Consider the following 24,695-nt stretch of genomic DNA (forward strand, 5'->3'; position numbering starts at 1 on the left):
AAGTGACCTTTATTTTATTATTTTTCATTGACCACTTCATTTTTTATTTTTATTGCCATGAGTCGAATAAAAAGCTTGTTTTGTTCTCAGGAGAAGAGTTTATTCTCATGTTTCCCAAAGCCTGTGTTTTAAAACTTGTGTGTTGACCCCATTTTAAAATGACCGCACCATAGCCTCCTTTATCCTGTTGTTTGTGGATTTTACAGTGAGATATATTTCCTTGTGCAGACAGGGATATTGTTCTTTCATATGGTTTTACATGCTATTTTGTATATATTTATACAATAAACACTATGTAGACAGGCTAAGTGATGATAGGGCTATGATATTTGTCCATAAATTAAGAAACAGGAAAGTAAAGTAATAAGTAGTGAAGTTACTTTTCAAACGCAGTAACTAGTAAAGTAATCTCATTACAATTTACAGAAGTAACTAGTAACTAATTACCTTTTTTGAGTAACTACCCCAACACTGGTTACGTCTTAAATGAACGTGAACGGTTGAGAAAGAAAAGCGCATGTGTATCTATCAGTCATTCAGTCTTAAAGTGACAGCAGCCTCATAAACCTGCTGCTGTCTACATTTGTAATGTTAATCAAACACTCACTGCTCTTGACTGAATAACTTTAATAAGGATGAATCTATGTTTTTTATTTATACAGTGACTATGTAGTGTTATTGTACATTTGATTAGCCTACTTTATTCAATTACTGTACATTTTCACTGGTATTTGGTGTCACAACAGTTTCATAAAAAATATTTATGACCGGTAAATTTTCTTCAGTCGCCGGACATTATCAGGGTGAGGCTATAAATGAGTTTTAGGCGCTGACTACGAATATTACTTTTGAGGAATTGTGTTGTAAAATGTATAAAAATTATCATGACTTAATAACCTCAAAATAACATCCTCTCCCTAACAAAACAATATATATCAACTACATGTAGTCAGACTTTAACATATTTGAAAGGTGCCTATCTGGCAATTTCCACCATTAGGGGGCTTATTCAATAAATTTAACAAAAGAAAAAAGAAAAGAGGTATTTATGACACTTTTTTATTAACTTTATTAAAGTTTCAAACTCAAACCCAGATTTTATAAATGTATTATTTATTCTAACCCACAATATTTACATGTGTAATAGTGTCTCACTCCTGAATGACAACTCATAAATTCTTCTAAATAAATTTCCTTGCACATATAAATAATTTCCGTTCATTCACTCCGAGTTCTCCATCAGTGACAGTACATGGGAATATTTCCACACAAAGGGATACACAGCATTCGATTTCCAGCAGCCGTTCCTCAGGCTCGGTTCTCCAGAAGAGCCTGGAAGTCCGGTGAACAAACCAACTTGTGTTTAATGTGTCCCAGCACAGACATGTCTCCCCTTCTGCCCTCGGTATTTACTGAGACCAGTTCCTACAAGAACACAGAGACAATAATAAAAACCAGTAAGACAATAATCAGAAAGATTAAGAAGCTAGATAGTGTGTAAAGACTGTGTGTACAGATTCAGACCTATTGGCCATGTGCTTATAATAGTGTCTGTGTCACCAATTTCATTACATTGTTTGGCATTTGAACTTTGGGTCTACATGCCGTCATAACATCTTCAGCCCAGCAGTCGGCAGTATTTCCCCAACCAAACCATCAGATCAGCAGCGAACAGAGACACTAATCCTGACACATTTGAATGCATTTTTTGTCCTCAGATAAATGTGAAAACGCAGCTTTTGCATTGTAGTTTGGACTGAAAATATTTGTAATATTTAAAAAAAATTACGCATATTGTACCCATAGATATCCATGTTTATACCGGATATATATGCGGTATTATATATGCGCTGTTTACTTTCACATTTTTGTTAAAGATAAATGCAGGAATGTCATATGAAGATTATACAAAGTAACAAAGATGAAAGAAAGATTTACTCACTGAACTCACCATTTTCAAATGTATCCAGATTAATATAGATGTAGCCTTTAAATAAACTAGGGATGCACAATATAGGATTTTGGCCGATATTCGATTTTTTTTTTTTTTTAAGTGCAAAAAAAAGCTTATTAAAGCTTCTATTAAAGTTCTCAGTCAAGAGCAGTGAGTGATTTACCCTGTGTTTTGTTGTTTTATTAACATTAACGGGATAGTTCTCCCAAAAATTTAAATGGTCATCATTTACTCTCTCAAGTTTCTTTCTTCTGTTGAAAATAAAAGTTATTTGGAAGAATGTGGCTAACCAAACAGTGCTGTACTCCAGTGACTTCCATAGTATATTTAAGCACAAGAAAGAAATGAATACAGGTTTGGAACAACATTAGAGTGAGTAAATAATGAGAGAATTTTTATTTCTGGGTGCAGTATCTCTTTAAGGACAAGCGACAGCATATTATTACTGTCTCTTTAAGAACTGCACGCGACGCGTCTAATATACACGCATTTGACAAGCAGATTTTCTCTGTTTGCTTTCACTTTAGACATAACCAACTTTGTTTATGTAAACCTTGTGTGTATTTGACAGTATCAGCGCAATAAGACTCGAAAGATTAGTCCAGTATGCAGGCACTGTGACAGGCTTTTAGTTCCTGTGAGCGTCGGGTGTAACGCGCTCAGAAAAGCGGATGTTAGAACAGCGCATCAGCACGTGAATGACTGACATGTTTACCTATAGCAAGACTTTGAGACGCACATGCAAATAATGAACTTTTGTGAATTGCGGTGTCCCGTGAGTAACTCTACCTCTGTGTTTACATGTGATGTGATGTGAATGTACGTCGCGTTGTACAGTATGTTGAGATGAAGGCGCCAGAATTGAACTGATAGAATGCACGATACTATGATTTTTCTTCAAAAGCAGATCGTGGAGAAATTTTATCGGCCCATACCGATGTTGTCCCAAATATCATTGTGCATCCCTACAATAAACTATATGTGCAGTCACATTTTCAGTTGTTTGCTGAATTTTCGATGGCAAAACCCAGTTGTTTCAATAGGAACCCACGCTATCAGGAATTTCACGATTGTGAAAGATTTCCCCACACGGTTTTCGCAAGTTAGTCATACGGATTTGCATTGATCAACAGAAAGCTGCTTGGTTTTATAGTGACTTCTGTGTGAGCTGAGCTTCATACATCACTACACTGTTGAAAATTGTGCTAAAATTTCTTTAATGTGACCATGCTTTATCAGGCATTTTACAATGATTAGCTATGTTTCAATCCACCTTTTTTATGCAAATTTTAGGATATCGCATAAAAAAAAAAGAAACACTGGATGGAAACTCCAAATGCAAATAAATTAATAATAAAGTTTTGTTTATAAAGGGACTTTCCCAAACTCAAGGTTACTGTACAGAGAAACAAAGGCTGAATAATGAAATACTAAAAATGTGCATAAATGCGCTCAATTGAGGCGGATTATTTTTTACCTGATAAGACGTCATGCGCATAAACTATAATGGAAACCAAATAAATCCCTCGATGCCCAACGAAAATCTCATGTGACTTTGCCTCAACAGAGGATTTGATTGGATAACTGGACTAACCAGCGGACCAATCGCAGCAACTTCCCTTTTTATCACAGAAATTTTGCACCGATTTCCCATGAAGTGACGATTTTGTTGGAAACGCTGCTTCATCCACAAATGTTTTATGCGATATTCCAATTTTGCGCTCGAGTTAAGTTCGCACCTTTGATGGAAACATAGCTATTGAAAACTATTGACATTGTTCAGAGTGTGACTGACCTGCAGGAAGGCGCATGGGGTTCCCAAGGCCACATCCAGGGTCACGTTACCCAGAATAAGCTGCACTTTCCCCGACTTCCTTACGAGCATCTTTCCCACCAAACCCTCCTGTAGATCCTTCAGACAACAGCTGTTCTCTTCTTGAGGAGACTCCTGACACACAAACACACAGGAGAACAAACACACATGAGCATATGCACAAACTGACATGGCCATGTGACCTAAACCTAGCTAGTGGCAACCTGTGTCTCGGTCTTCTGCATCATGGTCTGTCCATCACTGGACTGAACCTCTGTTTTAGTGGGCCGGACATCGGTGGTGGGCGGCTGGCCTGGCAGCGAATCAGGGAGCTGCATGAAGAGAAGCTCCTCCTCTTTGCAGTGATTCCACACCTCCAGTAAATCAGGCAGCAAATCAGGTTCGGGCAAGGGTGGCAGTCTGAACATTGGCTCCGGCTTCTTTGCTTCAGGAATATCCAGTGGCTCCTGCTTGACTGAAGGAAGACGAGGCGGGATGGATGATAGAGAAAGAGTTGTCTCACACTTCAATTCTGTGTAATGAATGCTCAGTAAAACATACTGTGCTGTACTTTATTGGAATATGTTTTATTTTTCGGAAACTTTTACTCCACTACATTCCATGAAAACATGCCGTTCCAATAGTCACCCGCTCTGAGACACAATAGCAATGTCCAAATCGTGAACGAGACCATTCTTTTCAATGAACCTGTTAAATCAGTTCACAAAATTCATTCGTGAATTGGACCAATCGCTGTGTTCGAAATCCCCCCTTCATACCCTCATTCCCTACATTACTCCACTAATATAGTCCACTTGAAGGAGTGAATGAAAACGAGTGAGTGAATTCGGACATTGGGTCTCATTCATGAAACATTCGTAAATATACGAGTAAATATGCGAGTGATTTGCGCGTAAAGAGACCTTCCCGAAAACTCTTCTCCTGATTCACAAATACTTCGTAAACGTCAGATGTGATAGTGAAATGTGTGTGTGTGTTAATGAATTCCAATCAGTCGTAAATGGGACGCGCGTGCACGTTCATTCTCAATTACCATAAATCCCGCCCATTAAATCCGACTGACAACTATACATGGGCATCATATTATGACATGAATGCGAATGAAAAAAAAAAAATTCTCAGATGCAGAAATTGAAGTTTTATTATCAGAAGTTCATTCAAAACGCCACATTTTATTTTCAAGCGTACATAGTGGCGTATCGGGTCCTACAAAAAAAAGGAAGCTTGGCAGCATATTACAGATGCAGTTACTGGAGTTTCATCTGTTAATCGAACATTCCCAGAAGTGAGAAGAAAATGGTTCGACATTAAGCTTGAGAGCAAAAAACGAATTAGTTCACTTCGGAAAAATAGTATTCAAACTGGAGAAGGACCACCATCGCAGATGCTATTACTGGCTCTCATAATAAGAAAAAACGTATGTAATTACTATATATAATATTTTTTCAAAATGCTGTGCAAATATGTACCCGATTAAGGTGAATTAAAATGCAGCCTTATTAATGAGCAAAACGTTCGGGTGTTAAGCGCACTATTTACGCGTGGCTGGGAGCAGGTGTAGATTTCTTATGTACCAACTAACATTTGGAAAATACGAACATTTTAATGAATCCGAAAATTTACGCCAGAACCACTTTACACACAATTTACACAAAAATTCGTTCTGCTCGTGTTTCATGAATGAGACCCACTGAGTGCACTGGAAGGGCTGCCGCTTTTCCATAGTTTGTGCTGTTTAATAATCATTTGAAACTTAATTTGAATATTTGAAGCTCCAGTAGCAATGAATAGATTTATCTTGAACTCTGTCACGTATAAACCTTAATTAAACAGTTTAATAATTTAAAAGGAATATATACTTGTATGATATTACGCTGGACCAGCGGTTTGGAAAATGAATGGATGGATGATTGAGCTACGGCGCCATCTTCAGGTCAGACGCGGAAAATTATTCGGAAAGACTATTTAAAGGGATACTCCACTTTTTTTGGAAATAGGCTCATTTTACAACTCCCCCAGAGTTAAACTGTAGAGTTTTACCGTTTTTGAATCCATTCAGCCGATCTCCGGTTCTGGCGGTACCACTTTTAGCATAGCTTAGCATACATCATTGAAGTGGACAAGACCATTAGCATTTCTAAAAAAAAAATGACCAAAGAGTTTCGATATTTTTCCTATTTAAAGCTTGACTCTTCTGTAGTTACATCGTGCACTAAGACCTACGGAAAATGTAAAGTTGCGATTTTCTAGGCTGATATGGCTAGGAACTATACTCTCATTCCTGTGTAATAATCAAGAAACTTTACTGCCGTACCATGAGTGCAGCAGGCGTAATGATATGACGCAGCGCCTGAAAATAGTCCCCAGCTCGGTAACTTCCAACGTGACCGGGACTAAGTTTGTCATATCATTACGCCTGCTGCACTCATGGTACGGCAGTAAAGTTTCTTGATTATTACGCAGGAATGAGAGTATAGTTCCTAGCCATATCAGCCTAGAAAATCGCAACTTTACATTTTCCGTCGGTCTTAGTGCACGATGTAACTACAGAAGAGTCAAGTTTTAAATAGGAAAAATATTGAAACACTTTGGTCATTTTTCTTTAGAAATGCTAATGGTCTTGTCCACTTCAATGATGTATGCTAAGCTATGCTAAAAGTGGTACCGCCAGAACCGGAGATCGGCTGAATGGATTCAAAAACGGTAAAACTCAACAGTTTAACTCTGGGGGAGTTGTAAAATGAGCCTATTTCCAAAAAAAGTGGAGTATCCCTTTAAGGGTATGGGGCGATTTCGGATATATCCCTAGACTTTTCAGGACTTGGGCTGTGTCCGAAATCGCCCCCTATACCCTTAAACAGGGCACTATTCGAGAAGACAGCCATTTGTAGTGGTTTCCGAAACCATAGTGGACATTATCGAGAGCACTCATTCAATCCCACAATGCACCGCAATAACGAGTGTACAACCAATGTACACTCGACAGCTAGAGAATACCCATAATGCACTGTGAGATCCAAACCGCTGGTCCAGCGTAATATCATACAGGTATAAAATCCTTTTAAAATTGATTATTAAATGGTTAAATTAAGGTTTAATCAAGCTAGTTTCCATGACAGAGTTCAAGATAAATCTGTTCATTACTACTGGAGCTGCCAGTTTGCGAAGTTTCAAATGATGATTATTATTACACAGCAAGTGCAAACTATGGAAAAGCGGCAGCCCTTCCAGTGCACTGAGTGTCCGAATTCACTCACTCGTTTTCCTTCACTCCTTCAAGTGGACTATATTAGTGGAGTAATGTAGGGAATAGTGAATGAGGGTATAGGAGTGACTTCGGACACAGCCTTGGATTGCATCTGTTCTCGAGTTAATGATTCAAATGATCAAGTCAGAGCGAGTCTCCAGTTAACAATTCACAAGTCTGACTCAAAATGAGCCGAGAACGGGAGATACTTGAGCGCATGCGACTGATGGCATGAAAAGCAAGTTACTAATGCTGAATTATCGGATTTATTATTGTAAATTAAAATCTTATTTAGGTAACGACTGTCAACTGTCACAACTAAATCTGCTGTATAAGGGCGAGCTGTTTAAGCCTATTGTACGAAACGCTTAAATGTGGACAACGGGGTTGATTTTAGGTAAAAACTAAACATAACGTTAAAATAATGCAAATGCTTCTTCCCCGCTGCTGTAGCAGTTTCAAATGACATAAAACTAGTATGTTTTTAATATGCTTTAAGACACACCATGTGTAAATTCATAAGTCGACAGCATTGCTCAGTATTTTCTGCTTAAAACTGCAGTGAACCAAAGACAGTCTCAAAAACACGGTTTGAAATCGCTGGTGTTTCTGACGTCACAAACGACCTTGTAACCAATCAGATCAACGTGTGATCGTCAACCAGTGGATCTCTGAGCTGAGTGAGTGAGTGGAGGCGGGGCTCATTTGCATATTCATAGAACCGCGTATACTAGATGAGGCAAGGGTGTTGAGTTACATTCAAGATATTTTAAGTCATGAATCATTTTTTTCAAGGAAAAAATATTTAAATACGTAATTTTGGTGATCAAAGATGAGTTTTAAGGGATAAAATGATTGACAACAGGGGGACTTTAACACATTGTGATTACTTAATTGCATTACCTTCCATATTGACCAGTGCTGACTTCTTAAATTCATAATGTCAGATTGAGCTGTAACCTATTTAAGCTCTATCTGTGTGTCTAATACATTATATCCTCCATGTATTTTGAGCAATAAGTTGGAGTATATAAAATTGAAAAATAAACATTCATCAATCAGTACTTTTTACTTGTAGTGAATTTGTGGCGAAATTGTCAACAGTGACAAGTTTCATACATCGCTACACTTTCAACCCAAGCAACTTTCTGTTGGTGAACGCCACAAACACACGTGACCAAATCTGTGTGGGGAACTTTTTCACCCTCCTGTGAAACTCTGGGACATGCGGATTCCTGACTGACTTCACATGCGCACACACAGATGACAGCATCGCGTGTCGTCGCTCCTACCCTTGACTTCAGCTCCAGTGCTGATCGGCTCCGGATCGGAGGAGCTCTTCTCACTGAACTCCTGCTTGAAGACCCATCCGGACACGGCCAGCGGGAGCTGCACAGGACAGCTCTCTCGTTCCCCTCGCAGGTGAGGGTCGTCCACAAACTGCAGCACACACACAAGACGTGGCATAATGTTCTCAGTTAGGAAATTGGCAATATTTGCATTTGAGAGAATCACATAAAAACGTGGCCTAGGTCATATTTCACTTCAAAATCAAAATACAAAAAAGGTGAATTAAATAAATAAATGGGTTGTATAAAGATAATGAAGCCTAAATTTTGCATTATGAAAATTTGCCATAATTTTAATACATCAGGTTATTTTACATTTGATTTAGATTTTTGTAAGTCCCATTTTCAGTGGTGATTCTCATGACTCTCATGAACTTAGTTTTTATTTTATTTTAATCATCTATAAAAAGAAGAAGTACAAGACAAGTAATATTATAATTATGTATAATATTTTACGATATAACAGTATATTTATTGTATTGATTCAAGTAATAAAAGTAAAGCTCTGTTGTGCAACAGACAAAAAAGTTTTTAAATTCATACTATAAAAAGATAAATTAAATTAATGTTTTATGCCTTCGTTTGATTGACATGAAAAATGTAAATACACAACACAGAATTTCTGGAAAAAATGAATACATAGTTTTTATGAATTAAATTAATTAGACATGCTTTTCGATTACTAAAATTTAGTTTAACCATTAAAATGGAGTCCAAAAAAAAGTGTAAATGGAAAAAAATGGAATCCAGAACCATTAAAACTGAAAAAAATTATAATAATTTGGGAACTCATTCTCATATTCATACTATATAGAACATAATTTTAAACTTTCAAAAAAGTAAATTCAAATTCAAAATGTAGTACCTTCCCAGACAGTATGTGATTTCAGACTGAGAATTTAGATGAAAAATATTATTAATTATCATAAAATTAATGTCTCAGTGAATAAGATCTCAATGGACGTAAAATAAGCTCTATTTTCTTAATGTAAAGCAGAATTTGGTTTTGGGCTGTAATATGAGTCTGCACAGGTTTGATTAGTTAATTGTTAGTTAAGCTGAAAACATACATTGTCCTTCTCCAGTTTGCGCAGGATTTCTTTGGTCTCCTCTTCGGTCTCCTTCTCCTTCTTGATGTTGATGATGGGTGACGGACCAGTGTTTGCGGTTTCTCTGGTGTCATCGTATAAACCTAAACAAATATAGAAGACAAAAAAGACGGCGCTGAGACAAAAAGACAAGAAAATACTAATTTTATTTAACATTAAACTAAATCAATGGTAAACACCCTAGATACTAACCCCAATATCCTGATTACTGACTGATCAATATGGCCGTTTCAATGAATAAATTAACTATTTCTTCCTCACATTCTTAAATATTATACATTACACATTATTAAATATTCGGCTACTGGAGTCAAATACCATATAACTGCATTAGCATTTAACATTATTTTAGAGGTTTCACTCTCAAAGAGCAATTTCTGTCCAATTAAATATTTGATCATGAATTTTATTCACTTTCATAACCTTCAAGCCTGGAAAGCATTATAAAATTCCCTAATTATTCCAGGTTTTCCATAAACATTAAAACTCTGGTTCAAAGCCTTTGTAAATACTACAATACCGTTCAAAAGCTTGCGGTCAGTACGATTTTCTTTTAGGAAATTAATACTTATATTCAGCGAGGATTAAATTGATCCAAAATGACAGTAAAGACATTTTAAAATGTTACAAAATATTAATTTTTTGAATAAATGCTCTTATTTTGAACTTTATATTCATCCTGAAAGTATCACGCTTTAACTTCTGGGTCAGTGAGTTTTTTTAATGAACAGTAAAAACTTTTGAACTTTGTATTCATCAAATAATCCTGAGGAAAACTGTATCACGGTTTCCACAGAAATATGAAGCAGAGCAACTGTTTTCAACATTGATAATAATAATAATAAATGTTTCTTGAGCATCAAATCATCATATTAGAGTGATTTCTGAAGGATCATGTGACGCTGAAGACTGGAGTAATGATGCTGAAAATTCAGCTTTGATCACAGGAATAAATTACATTCTACAACATATTCACATAGAAAACAGTTACTTTAAATTGTAACAATGATATTTCACAATATTACTGTTTTTACTGTATTTTTGATCAAATAAATTCAGCCTTGCTGAGCAGAAAAGACTTTCAAAAACAATAAAAAATCTTACCAAACTCAAATTTTTGAACGGTAGAGCAGGTGAACATAAATTTATGAATAAATTACTGCTCATAAGTATTTTAATTCCCTAGTGGCACAGATATTTGAGCGATATTTGAAGATATCTGAATGTTACGCTACTTTGCAACTGTAAAGAGAATACAGTTTGTTGATTGTGACTATTATATATATTAGTAGTAGTAGTGCTGGGCAACAATTAATCGCATCCAAAATAAAAGTTTTGTTTACATAATATATGTGTGTGTACTGTGTATAATTATTTTGTATATATATATAAATACACACACATGCATGTATACATTTAAGAAAAATTTGTTATTTATATATAAAATGTATATTTATATAATATAAATAGTCTAAATATATATACATGCAATTATTTCTTAAATATATACAATACATGCATGTGTGTGTATTTATGTATACAAAATAATTATACACACAGTACACACACATATTATGTAAACACAAACTTTTATTTTGGATGCGATTCAATTGTTGCCCAGCACTAATTATTTAGTTGTTGTAGTAATCATAATTATTTATTATCAACAATCACCGTGTCACAGTGATTTTACTGCTTTAAGGACATTCAGTGTGACCAAATAAATCTCCTTTAAAAGATTAAAAATCTTACCAACCTCAAACTTTTGTATGGTAGAGCAGGTGTACATACATACATTTATGAATAAATTACTGCTCATAAGTATTTTAATCCCCTAGTGTCACAGATATTTGAAGATATCTGAATTGAAATGATTGTCCTACTGTTAAGAGCGGTCAGTGTGACTGATATCATACTCAAATCACAGAACCTGTCCTAACGATTACCTTTCCTCTTGGCCATCATCTCAGCGGGACCCTGCTCAAAGATCGAGTGGGACTGTATGACCTCAGGACGACCCCGTCCCCTCCCTCGCCCGTCCCGCTGCCGGCCTCGATCCACATCCTTCTTATCCCGTCTCTTTCCTTCATCAGCTTTTAATCTGTGGCACAGCATCAGTTGTAAGTAACAGTGCCGCACTCATTATGTCCCCAATACATGATGAACTGATGAACACTGCGTATAAAAGAGTCCGTCACTTACTCCTCTTTTGATTTTCGACCGATAATATTGGGGGTGAAGGTTTTCTGCGGGACAAATGACAACACACTTGAAATTGAATCTGAAATGTTTAGTAGTGAGTGACTAGCAGGGTTTGAAATTAAGTTTTTCACTCACCAGCCAATTTGGCTACTAAATTTCTACAAACTTCTACTAGCCAAAAAAAAAAAAATGTAAACCAATTACCTACATCACAGCTTATATACACTCACCTAAAGGATTATTAGGAACACCATACTAATACTGTGTTTGACCCCCTTTCGCCTTCAGAACTGCCTTAATTCTACGTGGCATTGATTCAACAAGGTGCTGAAAGCATTCTTTAGAAATGTTGACCCATATTGATAGGATAGCATCTTGCAGTTGATGGAGATTTGTGGGATGCACATCCAGGGCATGAAGCTCCCGTTCCACCACATCCCAAAGATGCTCTATTGGGTTGAGATCTGGTCACTGTGGGGGCCATTTTAGTACAGTGAACTCATTGTCATGTTCAAGAAACCAATTTGAAATGATTCGAGCTTTGTGACATGGTGCATTATCCTGCTGGAAGTAGCCATCAGAGGATGGGTACATGGTGGCCATAAAGGGATGGACATGGTCAGAAATAATGCTCAGGTAGGCCGTGGCATTTAAACGATGCCCAATTGGCACTAAGGGGCCTAAAGTGTGCCAAGAAAATATCCCCCACACCATTACACCACCACCACCAGCCTGCACAGTGGCAGATATGTATAAAGTACTAGAGACACAGACTTAAGTAAAAGTACAAGTACTCTATCAAAAAAGTGACTTGAGTAGAAGTTGAAGTGCTCTTTAAGCACCCTACTTAAGTGGAAGTACTAAAGTATTCAAACAATTTTTTACTTAAGTATTGCAAGTAGTTTAAAAAAAATGTACTACTCAAGTACTGAAAGTAAAAGTACAAGTGTTGTATTATTATGTAGTAAAGCATCTCACCCTTCTCCCTGCTTGTGCCTTTTTTCTCCACAGCTTATTGGGTATTTATCTGCATGTTACAGCGATACCTGAAAGCTTTATTTCAGGGACTTCCTGGAATGTCACATGATATGGCTCTTCTTCATGTGTTCCATATATGGACTAATGTGCACAGGGCGCCCTCAGACTGCCAGTATGGATTGAAAATACAGTATATCAGAGTATCCAAAGCTCATAATGATTACATCGGCCCATTTTGGGTATAAATTCAATAAATATTATTCCTCTCTAAAGACATCTGACGTAAATCTATGAAAATCTATCAATATTTAACTGCACAAGCTAAAAGCCCCGAGGGACATTGTTTGGTCAAGCGCTTTCATGACGACTACACGGGAGGTTTTTTTTTTTTTTAATGGGAGCGGCTGACGCTCATAATTCATATTAAAGGTATCGACTCATTTTATCATTACTCTTAACACAAATTAAGAAATAACTGTCACTATAAGTTTCTCAGAATAAAATAGTGGTCAAATACTGAAACTTGAGTCTTATATCTTTTAATGATGTATAGTTTGTCAAGGTATTAACATTAAATTTAATAGTAACTTTGAACTATTAAAAACAAAGAACGATTCAGTGCGCCGGCGTCCTTGCACATTCTATATGAAAAATCTTTCACTCCAACAAATGAAAACACCGCCACCGGCGCCACGATCACTCGAAGTTGAATGGTGTTTCTGGTTCTTCAATCTCGAAAAAAACTAACAAATCTCAAGTGTTCTCAATGGAGGCAGGCAGCAGATCGAGAGGCAGAACGGGAGTACGAGCGCACGCGCTCTTCTTGATCGCTTGACTCGCTCAATAATGACCCAGCTTCATCCAACCTGTTGACAGAGCCATCTACCGCTCTGGCAGTGATTATGTGGGTTTGGAATGATTCGTAACATTTTTATAATTGTAACGAGTAATGATGCAGCACATAAAAAAGTAGAAGTATTAAACTCATCGAAAATATGTACTGACGTAAAAGTGGAAGTAGGAGAAAAAAATAATACTCTACTTAAGTACAGTAGTGAAGTAGTTCTACTTCGTTACTATACATCTCTGCACAGTGGTAACAAGGCATGATGGATCCATGCTCTCATTCTGTTTACGCCAAATTCTGACTCTACCATCTGAATGTCTCAACAGAAATCGAGACTCATCAGACCAGGCAACATTTTTCCAGTCTTCAACTGTCCAATTTTGGTGAGCTCTTGCAAATTGTAGCCTCTTTTTCCTATTTGTAGTGGAGATGAGTGGTACCCGGTGGGGTCTTCTGCTGTTGTAGCCCATCCGCCTCAAGGTTGTGCGTGTTGTGGCTTCACAAATGCTTTGCTGCATACCTCGGTTGTAACGAGTGGTTATTTCAGTCAAAGTTGCTCTTCTATCAGCTTGAATCAGTCGGCCCATTCTCCTCTGACCTCTGGCATCAACAAGGCATTTTCCCCCACAGGACTGCCGCATACTGGATGTTTTTCCCTTTTCACACCATTCTTTAAACCCTAGAAATGGTTGTGCGTGAAAATCCCAGTAACTGAGCAGATTGTGAAATACTCAGACCGGCCCGTCTGGCACCAACAACCATGCCACGCTCAAAATTGCTTAAATCACCTTTCTTTCCCATTCTGACATTCAGTTTGGAGTTCAGGAGATTGTCTTGACCAGGACCACACCCCTAAATGCATTGAAGCAACTGCCATGTGATTGGTTGATTAGATAATTGCATTAATAAGAAATTGAACAAGTGTTCCTAATAATCCTTTAGGTGAGTGTAAATATATTATACAATTTGGATTTCATACATTAATTTCTTATACAAACAAAATCCTGTCATCCAGCATCTCCTCCCTTCCTCTTTTATCCTCATAATTTTCACCAAACATGTGTTTTAGGTGGTCAGATCAATACAGTACAAAGAACATCAAAAAAAAAATAGGATGTTGGAAAATAACATCTTTTCTGTTAACCAGATGCTTTTTAATCTTCGCTATTGCTTCAATGCAAATGAAGAAGCACGCCGTTATTTGTTGCGTAGTGACGTGTGTGTTCAAGTAAGCCAAATCTGCACAGATTCTGTGCGAAACGCTGTATTTAATATATGGTGACTCGCGAGTTGAGTATTTGCGCTAAATCTGCGCAGATTTGGTTTACACGAACTTCCCCAGCAAAGTGAGTGAACATAATAAGTAACGCGCCAAATTGGCTCGTGATTTGACAGCGTTACCCGCCACAGTTGATTGTTACCCGCAGTTGGCGGGTGTTAATTTCAAACCCTGGTGACTAGCATGTTCTGCTATGAATGGTAACCTTTTTGACGCCTCCTAACGTGAGGTCTCTGGAGCGCATTGTGGGAAGGCGTCCCGGAGTGATGGAGGCGGGGAGCCGGCGGCCCATCGGCAACCCTCTGGCTCCGCCCACCTGAGGGGTCCTCGGGGGCCCGCCGGGGTCACCAGAGCCCTCCATCTCACTGACACAAGACAACAGATGTTACCAAATCACTACAAACTTCAATGTCAATTAAATGCCACATGATTCTACACGATACCCTCATGTCACGATTCGATACATATCACGATACTGAACTCACGATACCATATTGCGATAATCCAAAACACACGATAAAAGGTTAACAAAAAAATGTACTGTTGATTAAAATGTCAAATTTGGTTTTACATTGATTGTGTGTGTAAATGAATTGGCTTGGTGCTGGAAACCCAACGCACAGGACAATAGAGACACCAGAATAAACATATTCATGATTCTGAAGCTGAAAATACAGAATTATTTTAGACGAATATGCTTTCACTCTGTCACTGACTAGATATATTAAAAATAATACTTTTTACTGGTAACATCAGACATTTGGCATTATCAGGACCCACAAATATTGCATTATTATACGTTATATATTGCAGTTTAATGTAGTACTGACACTAAAACTCTGAAATTTTAAATTTTTCCCTCACACAGTAATTTTATATTGGGTGAACTATCCACAATATTGTCACTATCCACGATACATATTGTTGCATTTTTGTATTGTGATATATATTGTGACACGATATATCGTTACACCTAAGCATATACAACAGTTTTATAATATCTACAAGCTGCATCCAAAATCACACACTTCCCTACTATATAGTGGGTGAAAAACAATATGTGACAAAAGAAGTACGGTATGTCTGAATTCACAGTACTCATAAAACAGCAGGTGAAAAGTCCCCGGATGATGATCTACTACTCCCGCTGAGATTCTGCATATAATGGGAACATTGCCTACGCTCGAAATCACATTATCTCTTGAGTAGGTACTTATCTCGAATAAGTCATTACTTCATGACCACTAAAAAAAAGCATGTTCTGTTCTATATAGTGTGAATTAGTGCCGGGCAACGATTAATCGCATCCAAAATAAAAGTTTGTGTTTACATAATGTATGTGTGTGTACGGTGTATAATTATTTGGTAAATATAAATACACACACATACATGTATATATTTAAGAAAAATGTGTTATTTATATATAAAATATTTATATATAATATAAATTATGTATAAATACAGTATATACATACAAATATTTCTTAAATATAAACATGCATATGTTTATATTTATATTTAAAAAATAATTATACACACTTCACACACATATTATGTAAACAATTTTTTTTTATTGAGGATGTGATTAATCGCGAATCATCGTTGCCCAGCACTAGGACGACGTCATTCAAAAATCCTCCATCATATCTCGACAAAAGTAGTAGATCATCCGGGGACTTTTCACCTTCTCTTTTATGAGCACTGCGATTTCAGACATACTTCTTTTGTCACATACTGTTTTTCACCTACTATAAAGTAGGGAAGTATGCGATTTCGGATGCAGCCTTTACTATCCCATGAGGCAACGGGAGAGGATTTATGAATGGCAGTGAAGCGACGCAACTGATGCTCAAAAGAAAAGATAAGATATATAGGTAAGTCAAGGAAAGAATATGTTATTTAATAGAATAATTTTAGGGCATTCGAATTTAAATAGCACACTTAAAATATTTGGAAGCATCCAAATGGGTTATGTGAACAATGTCATGTTAAAGAAACACCTCATGCGATTCTCGAATATATCAAATATGACAAGGAAAGGAACAATAATATAGATGAAATGAAGAAAATGGAATTTAAGAATTGGCAGGTCACGTGATAATGACAACGTGGCGAATCTATACATCCAGATTAAATTCATACTATATAGAACGTTTGTTTAGCGGTCATGAAGTAATAACATTCAAAATAAGTACCTACTCTAGAGAGTATGCTATTTCGGACGCAGCCACACACACATACATGTGTTTTTAATATATATGAATGAATAGATTTAAATATTACAATTTCTAAATAATTAAATCTCATTAAGTTTCATTAATGAGAACTACGTGTTGTAAACGTTCTAGTGTTGGTGTTATTATGCTGGAATTCTCATAATTCCTATTATGAATATTTTAGGATTGATCCCAGACTCTCACAGAAATTCTGTACAAATTGTGAAGAACTGTTGTTAAGGATTTAGGACTAAAATCGTTACAATGCTGTCACGCCACGATACTCTTGAACATTCAGTCGCAGATATATAGATCTGAAATATACATTTACAGCAAACCGGTAACGTTACTTCCACGCTTCCAATCCAAACACATGGCGAGACACACACACACACACACACAGTCAGATCCATGACAGCAACGCTACACTTACCAGTGCGCTCACACTAGTGCAGACACTCTTCAAACACGGCCGTACTCCAAAAATATCACAAATATAGCGAAATAACGGGCAAAATCGAGATTTTAGTTAAACGATGATGAAATGTAGAGCAAGTTTGTTTAAGGCGGAGTTTCACGTGCAATGACACTTTGACCCGTGTGACGTAGTGATGTGATTGGTGAACGTCAACTCTGCAAACCTTTGCGCAGAATTTTTAACCTCTTAACTGCATAGACATGAAAATGCACTATCCAGTTCTGTTGTAATTCATAAATGCTGGAATCCAGACCTAAGGTTGGCTCTTTTTAAAGACACTCAGTTTATTGCTAAAGTAAAAACACTTCAAAAAATTAAAGTGCTAGAAGTTTAAGTTTACTGTATACAAAATATATATTTTACAAAATAATTTTTACTCTAAAATTGTTATAAAATTAAATTCATATGTCTTAACAAGTTGTTTTCCCAAATATGAAGTTGAAATCACACACACACAAAAAAATCCATTGAATTTTTATTTTATTTATTTTTTATTCACATTGCTGTCACAATATCACTTCAATTACAAAACAGTCCGAATAGGAAACCTTGAGGCCCAGACCTTCCCAAGTTCCAACGATATGTGTTTTATCAAGATTAGAATTTTTTATAAAATAGTTAAAATAAATTTTGTAATATGAATATGACACCACTAGGGGGAGGAGCCCGCTAAAGGTTTTTAAAGTAGGCCTACAGTTTCCATGATAACGCAATGTCCAATTTCAAAATGGTTTTCACGGGATGAATTTAGAGTTTTTAAGCTTTTTAAGGATATCTAATTTATGATGCTTACTAAAATATGTGACAGGGAGAAAAAAAGGCAATAAAAAAGAGTGGTAAGCGTCACGCTAGCGGGACATTATCAGTTAAAGGCGTAACACGACTCCCATTTTATTTTTTAAGTAAAATGTTATAGTAAAAGTAGTAGTACTTCAGTAGCAACCTCACCTTTCTGATAAATCTTTTGATCTGTCTGTGTTTTGTTTGATAACCTGATATTCAATCCGTGTTAATTTTCATTTAGTTTTGAATAAAAATATTTCCATGCGTGAACAAATCTGTACGTCTTTAAGGGGTTTTGTCATTGCACGGCTGTAGGGGTCTGTTGTGTTTTCATTATCCACTGTTCTTTAATTTTACTCCATCATCCTGAGAGAAGACGGTCATCTTCAACACAAGTGAGTGTCGAGTCACACAAACACAACCGCATCACACACAGCGAGCCTTGAACGTTTGACCTTTAGAGAGCATCTGTGCGTTCTGGCGGTCAGAAGTCGTTGTGTTTGTCGTGTGTTGGCGGTCAGAAGTCGTTGTGTTTGTCGTGTGTTGGCGGTCAGAAGTCGTTGTGTTTGGTGTGTGTTGTGTTTGTCGTGTGTTGGCGGTCAGAAGTCGTTGTGTTTGTCGTGTGTTGGCGGTCAGAAGTCGTTGTGTTTGTCGTGTTTGGTGATTACCATGTTCTGGGGCCCGTTTCAATAAGGAGGTTCAACCAACTCTGAGTTAAAACTTGAACTCTGAGTTGACTTACCCTGAGATGGGAAACTCTGAACTTACTCACTTCAGCTGTTCTGTAACCGAAAACTTAATCAACTCTAAGTTGACTGACTCTTGCTGCGTCCCAATTCGCATACTATCCGTCCTAAATAGTATTCGAAAATAGAATTAGTACGTCCCAAATCGTAGTATGTTGAAATGAGTGTCCCAAAGAGACCCGGATGGTCTACTATATCCGGTCAGAATCCGAAGTGGAGATCGTTGCGCACTCTAACGGCTGATATTGCCCACAACCCATCGCGCGCTGGACGAGGATTCGGTTAGAACAACAAACACAAATGAAAAGTGTTCAAAAACTACAAACATGGAGGACGCGCGAGTCCGGCGGTTATGTAGAGAGGTTTAGATAAAGGGGTTTGAGTGATTAATTATCAGTATCTTACCTGAGTGACGAAAATGTATTTATTCAATGTTGTCCACATTATATTGCATCTGCAGCAGCATTGTGAACTTTTGCAAAGATACGTTTAGCCATTAACTTTTAAATGCATTATTATATTCAAATTCCAAACACATGAGGAGAGTCTGCATGAAAGACCCATGACTGGCAGATGAACGTGCGACAACATTTCTCTCCGAAATGGTAAGAAGTTATATTAGGTTGAATGGAGGATTTTAACTGTGACGAGATGATTGACAGGGCTGTATACGGTGACAGGATGCACGAGACAGATCTGTCCGTTAAAGATGACGAAGTAGAATGTCCCAAAGCTTGCCTACTCTTTTGCTACACACTCAAAAGTATGTACTTTTTCTCCACAAAAAGAGTACATACTTTTAGGGCGTAGTAAGTCGGCGAATGAATTGGGACGCAGCATCTGAGTTGTGCGCGTGCACCACAACTATAAAAAGCCATTATCAATGGAGCGCAGATATTATGTGTCACCATGGTAACAGCGCCAGACAAAAAGAGGTCTGCATATTTCTCACCAGCAGTACGCAAAAAATAAAATAAAAATTAAGTAACACGGCAGCAGCGGCGATCGAGAGAGTTAGTTTGGGAGAAAATAGTTGCTCGAATCAATTCGTAAGTTTACATTTTAATTACGGTTATACAGTGTTGGGTGTAATTACCAAGTAATCTAAATACTGTAATTTAGTTAAAGGGATTACTCTTAATTCTTCTGTAATATAAAGTAAAATATGGTGTCATTGCATTAAATACTGCATAGACTATAGAACAATTCTGTTTAAAACAATAGTGGATTTAACATAACATTTTTAAAAGGTATATTTTTAATGTAAACTTCACTCTACACACTTTGGTCAATTCAAGAATAGTTCATGCAATTGTATATTGTTAATTTGAAAGCATTAAAAGTGCAGTTTTGTCTCTTTTTGTATTGTTCAAGTGGTTGAGGTTGATATGGGATTTAGAAAGTAATTAGTAATAAGTAGACCAATACTTTCTAGAGATAGTAATTATTACATTAATCTAATTACACTGTTAAAGATGTCATTTGTAGTTAGTAATTAATAACTATTTTAGAGTAACTTACCCAACTGTTATAATATCAGAGGTGAAACTGGAAGAACAGTATGTTATTCGACCTAATTTTAATTTTCATGTAGGTGCAATCCTGCAGGCATTAAAAGAACATGGCAGCAGCTGAAAATGAAATTCAATCAGGTAAGGCTTGAGCATATCATGGATGTAGGGTACCTGACTTTACAAACATTTGACATATTAAATAACTAAATAGCATCCAGTGTTTAGCAGTGCAGCAGCATTTTCGACATAGGTCTAATTAACACAATTAAATGTTCATTCTCAATTGACTTCTACTCAGCCAACAGAAAGAAGGAAGAGGCTCACAAAGATGGAGATGAAGATGCAGAGGAGATGGAGATGGAGATGAAGATGCAGAGGAGATGGAGATGGAGATGGAGATGAAGATGCAGAGGAGATGGAGATGAAGATGCAGAGGAGATGGAGATGATGATGCAGAGGAGATGAAGATGGAGATGCCGAGAAGATGGAGATGCAGAGGAGATGGAGATGCAGAGGAGATGGAGATGAAGATGCAGAGGAGATGGAGATGCAGAGGAGATGGAGATGAAGATGCAGAGGAGATGGAGATGGAGATGGAGATGCAGAGAAGATGGAGATGCAGAGGAGATGGAGATGAAGATGCAGAGAAGATGAAGATGCAGAGGAGATGGAGATGATGCTGCAGAGGAGATGTAGATGGAGATGCAGAGAAGATGGAGATGAAGATGCAGAGGAGATGGAGATGGAGATGCAGAGGAGATGGAGATGATGATGCAGAGGAGATGAAGATGGAGATGCAGAGGAGATGGAGATGATGATGCAGAGGAGATGAAGATGGAGATGCCGAGAAGATGGAGATGCAGAGGAGATGGAGATGAAGATGCAGAGGAGATGGAGATGCAGAGGAGATGGAGATGATGCTGCAGAGGAGATGGAGATGGAGATGCAGAGAAGATGGAGATGCAGAGGAGATGGAGATGAAGATGCAGAGAAGATGAAGATGCAGAGGAGATGGAGATGATGCTGCAGAGGAGATGAAGATGGAGATGCAGAGAAGATGGAGATGCAGAGGAGATGGAGATGGAGATGAAGATGCAGAGGAGATGGAGATGCAGAGGAGATGGAGATGATGATGCAGAGAAGATGGAGATGCAGAGGAGATGGAGATGGAGATGAAGATGCAGAGGAGATGGAGATGCAGAGGAGATGGAGATGATGATGCAGAGGAGATGAAGATGGAGATGCAGAGAAGATGGAGATGCAGAGGAGATGGAGATGGAGATGAAGATGCAGAGGAGATGGAGATGGAGATGCAGAGAAGATGGAGATGCAGAGGAGATGAAGATGGAGATGCAGAGAAGATGGAGATGCAGAGGAGATGGAGATGGAGATGCAGAGGAGATGGAGATGATGATGCAGAGGAGATGAAGATGGAGATGCAGAGAAGATGGAGATGCAGAGGAGATGGAGATGAAGATGCAGAGGAGATGGAGATGGAGATGAAGATGCAGAGGAGATGGAGATGAAGATGCAGAGGAGATGGAGATGAAGATGCAGAGGAGATGAAGATGCAGAGGAGATGGAGATGAAGATGCAGAGGAGATGAAGATGCAGAGGATATGAAGATGGAGATGAAGATGCAGAGGAGATGGAGATGAAGATGCAGAGGAGATGGAGATGAAGATGCAGAGGAGATGGAGATGGAGATGCAGAGGAGATGGAGATGAAGATGCAGAGGATATGAAGATGGAGATGAAGATGTAGAGGAGATGGAGATGAAGATGCAGAGGATATGAAGATGGAGATGAAGATGCAGAGGAGATGGAGATGGAGATGAAGATGCAGAGGAGATGGAGATGAAGATGCAGAGGAGATGGAGATGGAGATGAAGATGCAGAGGAGATGGAGATGAAGATGCAGAGGAGATGGAGATGGAGATGAAGATGCAGAGGAGATGGAGATGAAGATGCAGAGGAGATGGAGATGAAGATGCAGAGGAGATGAAGATGCAGAGGAGATGGAGATGGAGATGAAGATGCAGAGGAGATGAAGATGCAGAGGATATGAAGATGGAGATGGAGATGCAGAGGAGATGGTGTAAGGGGTATACAGTCAAAGACCCAGAACCAGATATGAAGAATGAAGACCCGGAGTCAGAATTATAAAAAATCAAAGAAAAGTTTTACTGAAGATAGTTTGCAGTTTCATCAGCAGAAGTCAGCTTCAAGACTCACACAGGAGTTCGTAGGCCGCCCCGCTTACAGTTACAAAGATCACAGCAGTTATACCATTTCCAAGGTCTAAGCTACGTCATTGCTTACAGGTTGAATGATTCTCATTGGCTAAGAAACATTAAGAGCCTAAACAATTTAACACATGTGAGGAGATAGGGGTGTCTATCGCCTTTAGTAAAGATAGTTGTCGTCCACTCATTAGATTTAGGTCTGTGGTGGCCTCGCAGGTTAGAGAAGGGCGCCGGGTTGTCTGGTCCGAACGTTCAGAACCTACATAGAATGTCATACGCACACACACACACACACACACACACACACACACAAATAACAGACACTAGCAAATAACAGCTCCCATCAAGGCTGAAGAGAGTCTGAGCTCCTTATTATCAGTCAAGTATACCAAAACATAATGCTAAAACATTCACTCGTTTGGGAGAAAAACAGATAACTGGCATTTACTCCCAAGGAAGGAAATATACTGGAAAGAATACATTTTAATACAACAATTAAAGTTCGATATAGTAACGCTCAATATAGCTTGACCATATGTCCAACGAAGGATCATATGTGTCCACGCTGCCTTTAGGACCCTCTATAAACCTTTCTACTGATCCCAGAGAAAGAGAAAGAGACAAACGGCCTTGTGGGTTACGGGGCCTTCGTGTCCTGCGTGTACTACGTGCAATCTCAAAGTAAGATTGGAATGCACCTAAAAGAAACTGGTTACTTACATCACATGCATTAAAGAAAATATAATTACACAAGCACAAAGAATATAAAAATTATTATGTGATAATGAATATATTTGATTATTGATTTTTATAAAGGAAGTATATAAGCATTCAAAAGGATATATGATTATAGATGTATTTGAAGAGGCAAGGGATTTTGACCAACCCTTCAATGGAGATGGAGATGAAGATGCAGAGGAGATGGAGATGCAGAGGAGATGGAGATGCAGAGAAGATGGATGAAGATGCAGAGGAGATGAAGATGAAGATGCAGAGGAGATGGAGATGAAGATGCAGAGGAGATGGAGATGCAGAGAAGATGGAGATGCAGAGGAGATGAAGATGCAGAGGAGATGGAGATGCAGAGGAGATGGAGATGCAGAGGAGATGGAGATGAAGATGCAGAGGAGATGGAGATCCAGAGAAGATGGAGATGCAGAGGAGATGGAGATGCAGAGGAGATGGAGATGCAGAGGAGATGGAGATGCAGAGGAGATGAAGATGCAGAGGAGATGGAGATGAAGATGCAGAGGATATGGAGATTGAGATGAAGATGAAGATGCAGAGGAGATGGAGATGAAGATGCAGAGGAGATGGAGATGCAGAGGAGATAGAGATGAAGATGCAGAGGAGATGAAGATGCAGAGGATATGGAGATGCAGAGGAGATGCAGAGGAGATGGAGATGCAGATGAGATGGAGATGCAGAGGAGATGAAGATGCAGAGGAGATGGAGATGGAGATGCAGAGGAGATGGAGATGCAGAGGAGATGGAGATGGAGATGGAGATGCAGAGGAGATGAAGATGCAGAGGAGATGGAGATGCAGAGGAGATGGAGATGGAGAGGAGATGGAGATGCAGAGGAGATGAAGATGCAGGGGAGATGGAGATGGAGATGCAGAGGAGATGGAGATGCAGAGGAGATGAAGATGCAGAGGAGATGGAGATGGAGATGCAGAGGAGATGGAGATGCAGAGGAGATGGAGATGCAGAGGAGATGGAGATGCAGAGGAGATGGAGATGCAGAGGAGATGAAGATGCAGAGGAGATGGAGATGGAGATGCAGAGGAGATGGAGATGCAGAGGAGATGGAGATGCAGAGGAGATGGAGATGCAGAGGAGATGAAGATGCAGAGGAGATGGAGATGCAGAGGAGAGGGAGATGCAGAGGAGATGGAGATGCAGAGGAGATGG

General features: G+C 38.3%; 1 protein-coding gene across 1 annotated transcript; it reads right to left on the bottom strand.

Moving 5' to 3' along the window:
• Positions 1-1,043: 1,043 nt before the first annotated feature.
• On the bottom strand, positions 1,044-17,596 carry polr3d (polymerase (RNA) III (DNA directed) polypeptide D). The gene is made up of 9 exons (XM_056246912.1): positions 17,449-17,596; positions 15,005-15,164; positions 11,696-11,739; positions 11,440-11,594; positions 9,455-9,576; positions 8,328-8,475; positions 3,992-4,242; positions 3,750-3,902; positions 1,044-1,425 (listed from the first exon to the last, which is right to left on the bottom strand). Exons 2-9 carry the CDS (start codon positions 15,158-15,160, stop codon positions 1,309-1,311), a joined length of 1,146 nt encoding a protein of 381 aa, XP_056102887.1. The 5' UTR covers positions 15,161-15,164; positions 17,449-17,596; the 3' UTR covers positions 1,044-1,308.
• Positions 17,597-24,695: the final 7,099 nt, after the last annotated feature.

The sequence above is a fragment of the Rhinichthys klamathensis genome, unplaced genomic scaffold (genome assembly GCF_029890125.1).
Source record: "Rhinichthys klamathensis goyatoka isolate OS25496 unplaced genomic scaffold, OSU_Roscu_1.1 h1tg000040l_1, whole genome shotgun sequence".
Taxonomy (NCBI): Eukaryota; Metazoa; Chordata; class Actinopteri; order Cypriniformes; family Leuciscidae; genus Rhinichthys; species Rhinichthys klamathensis.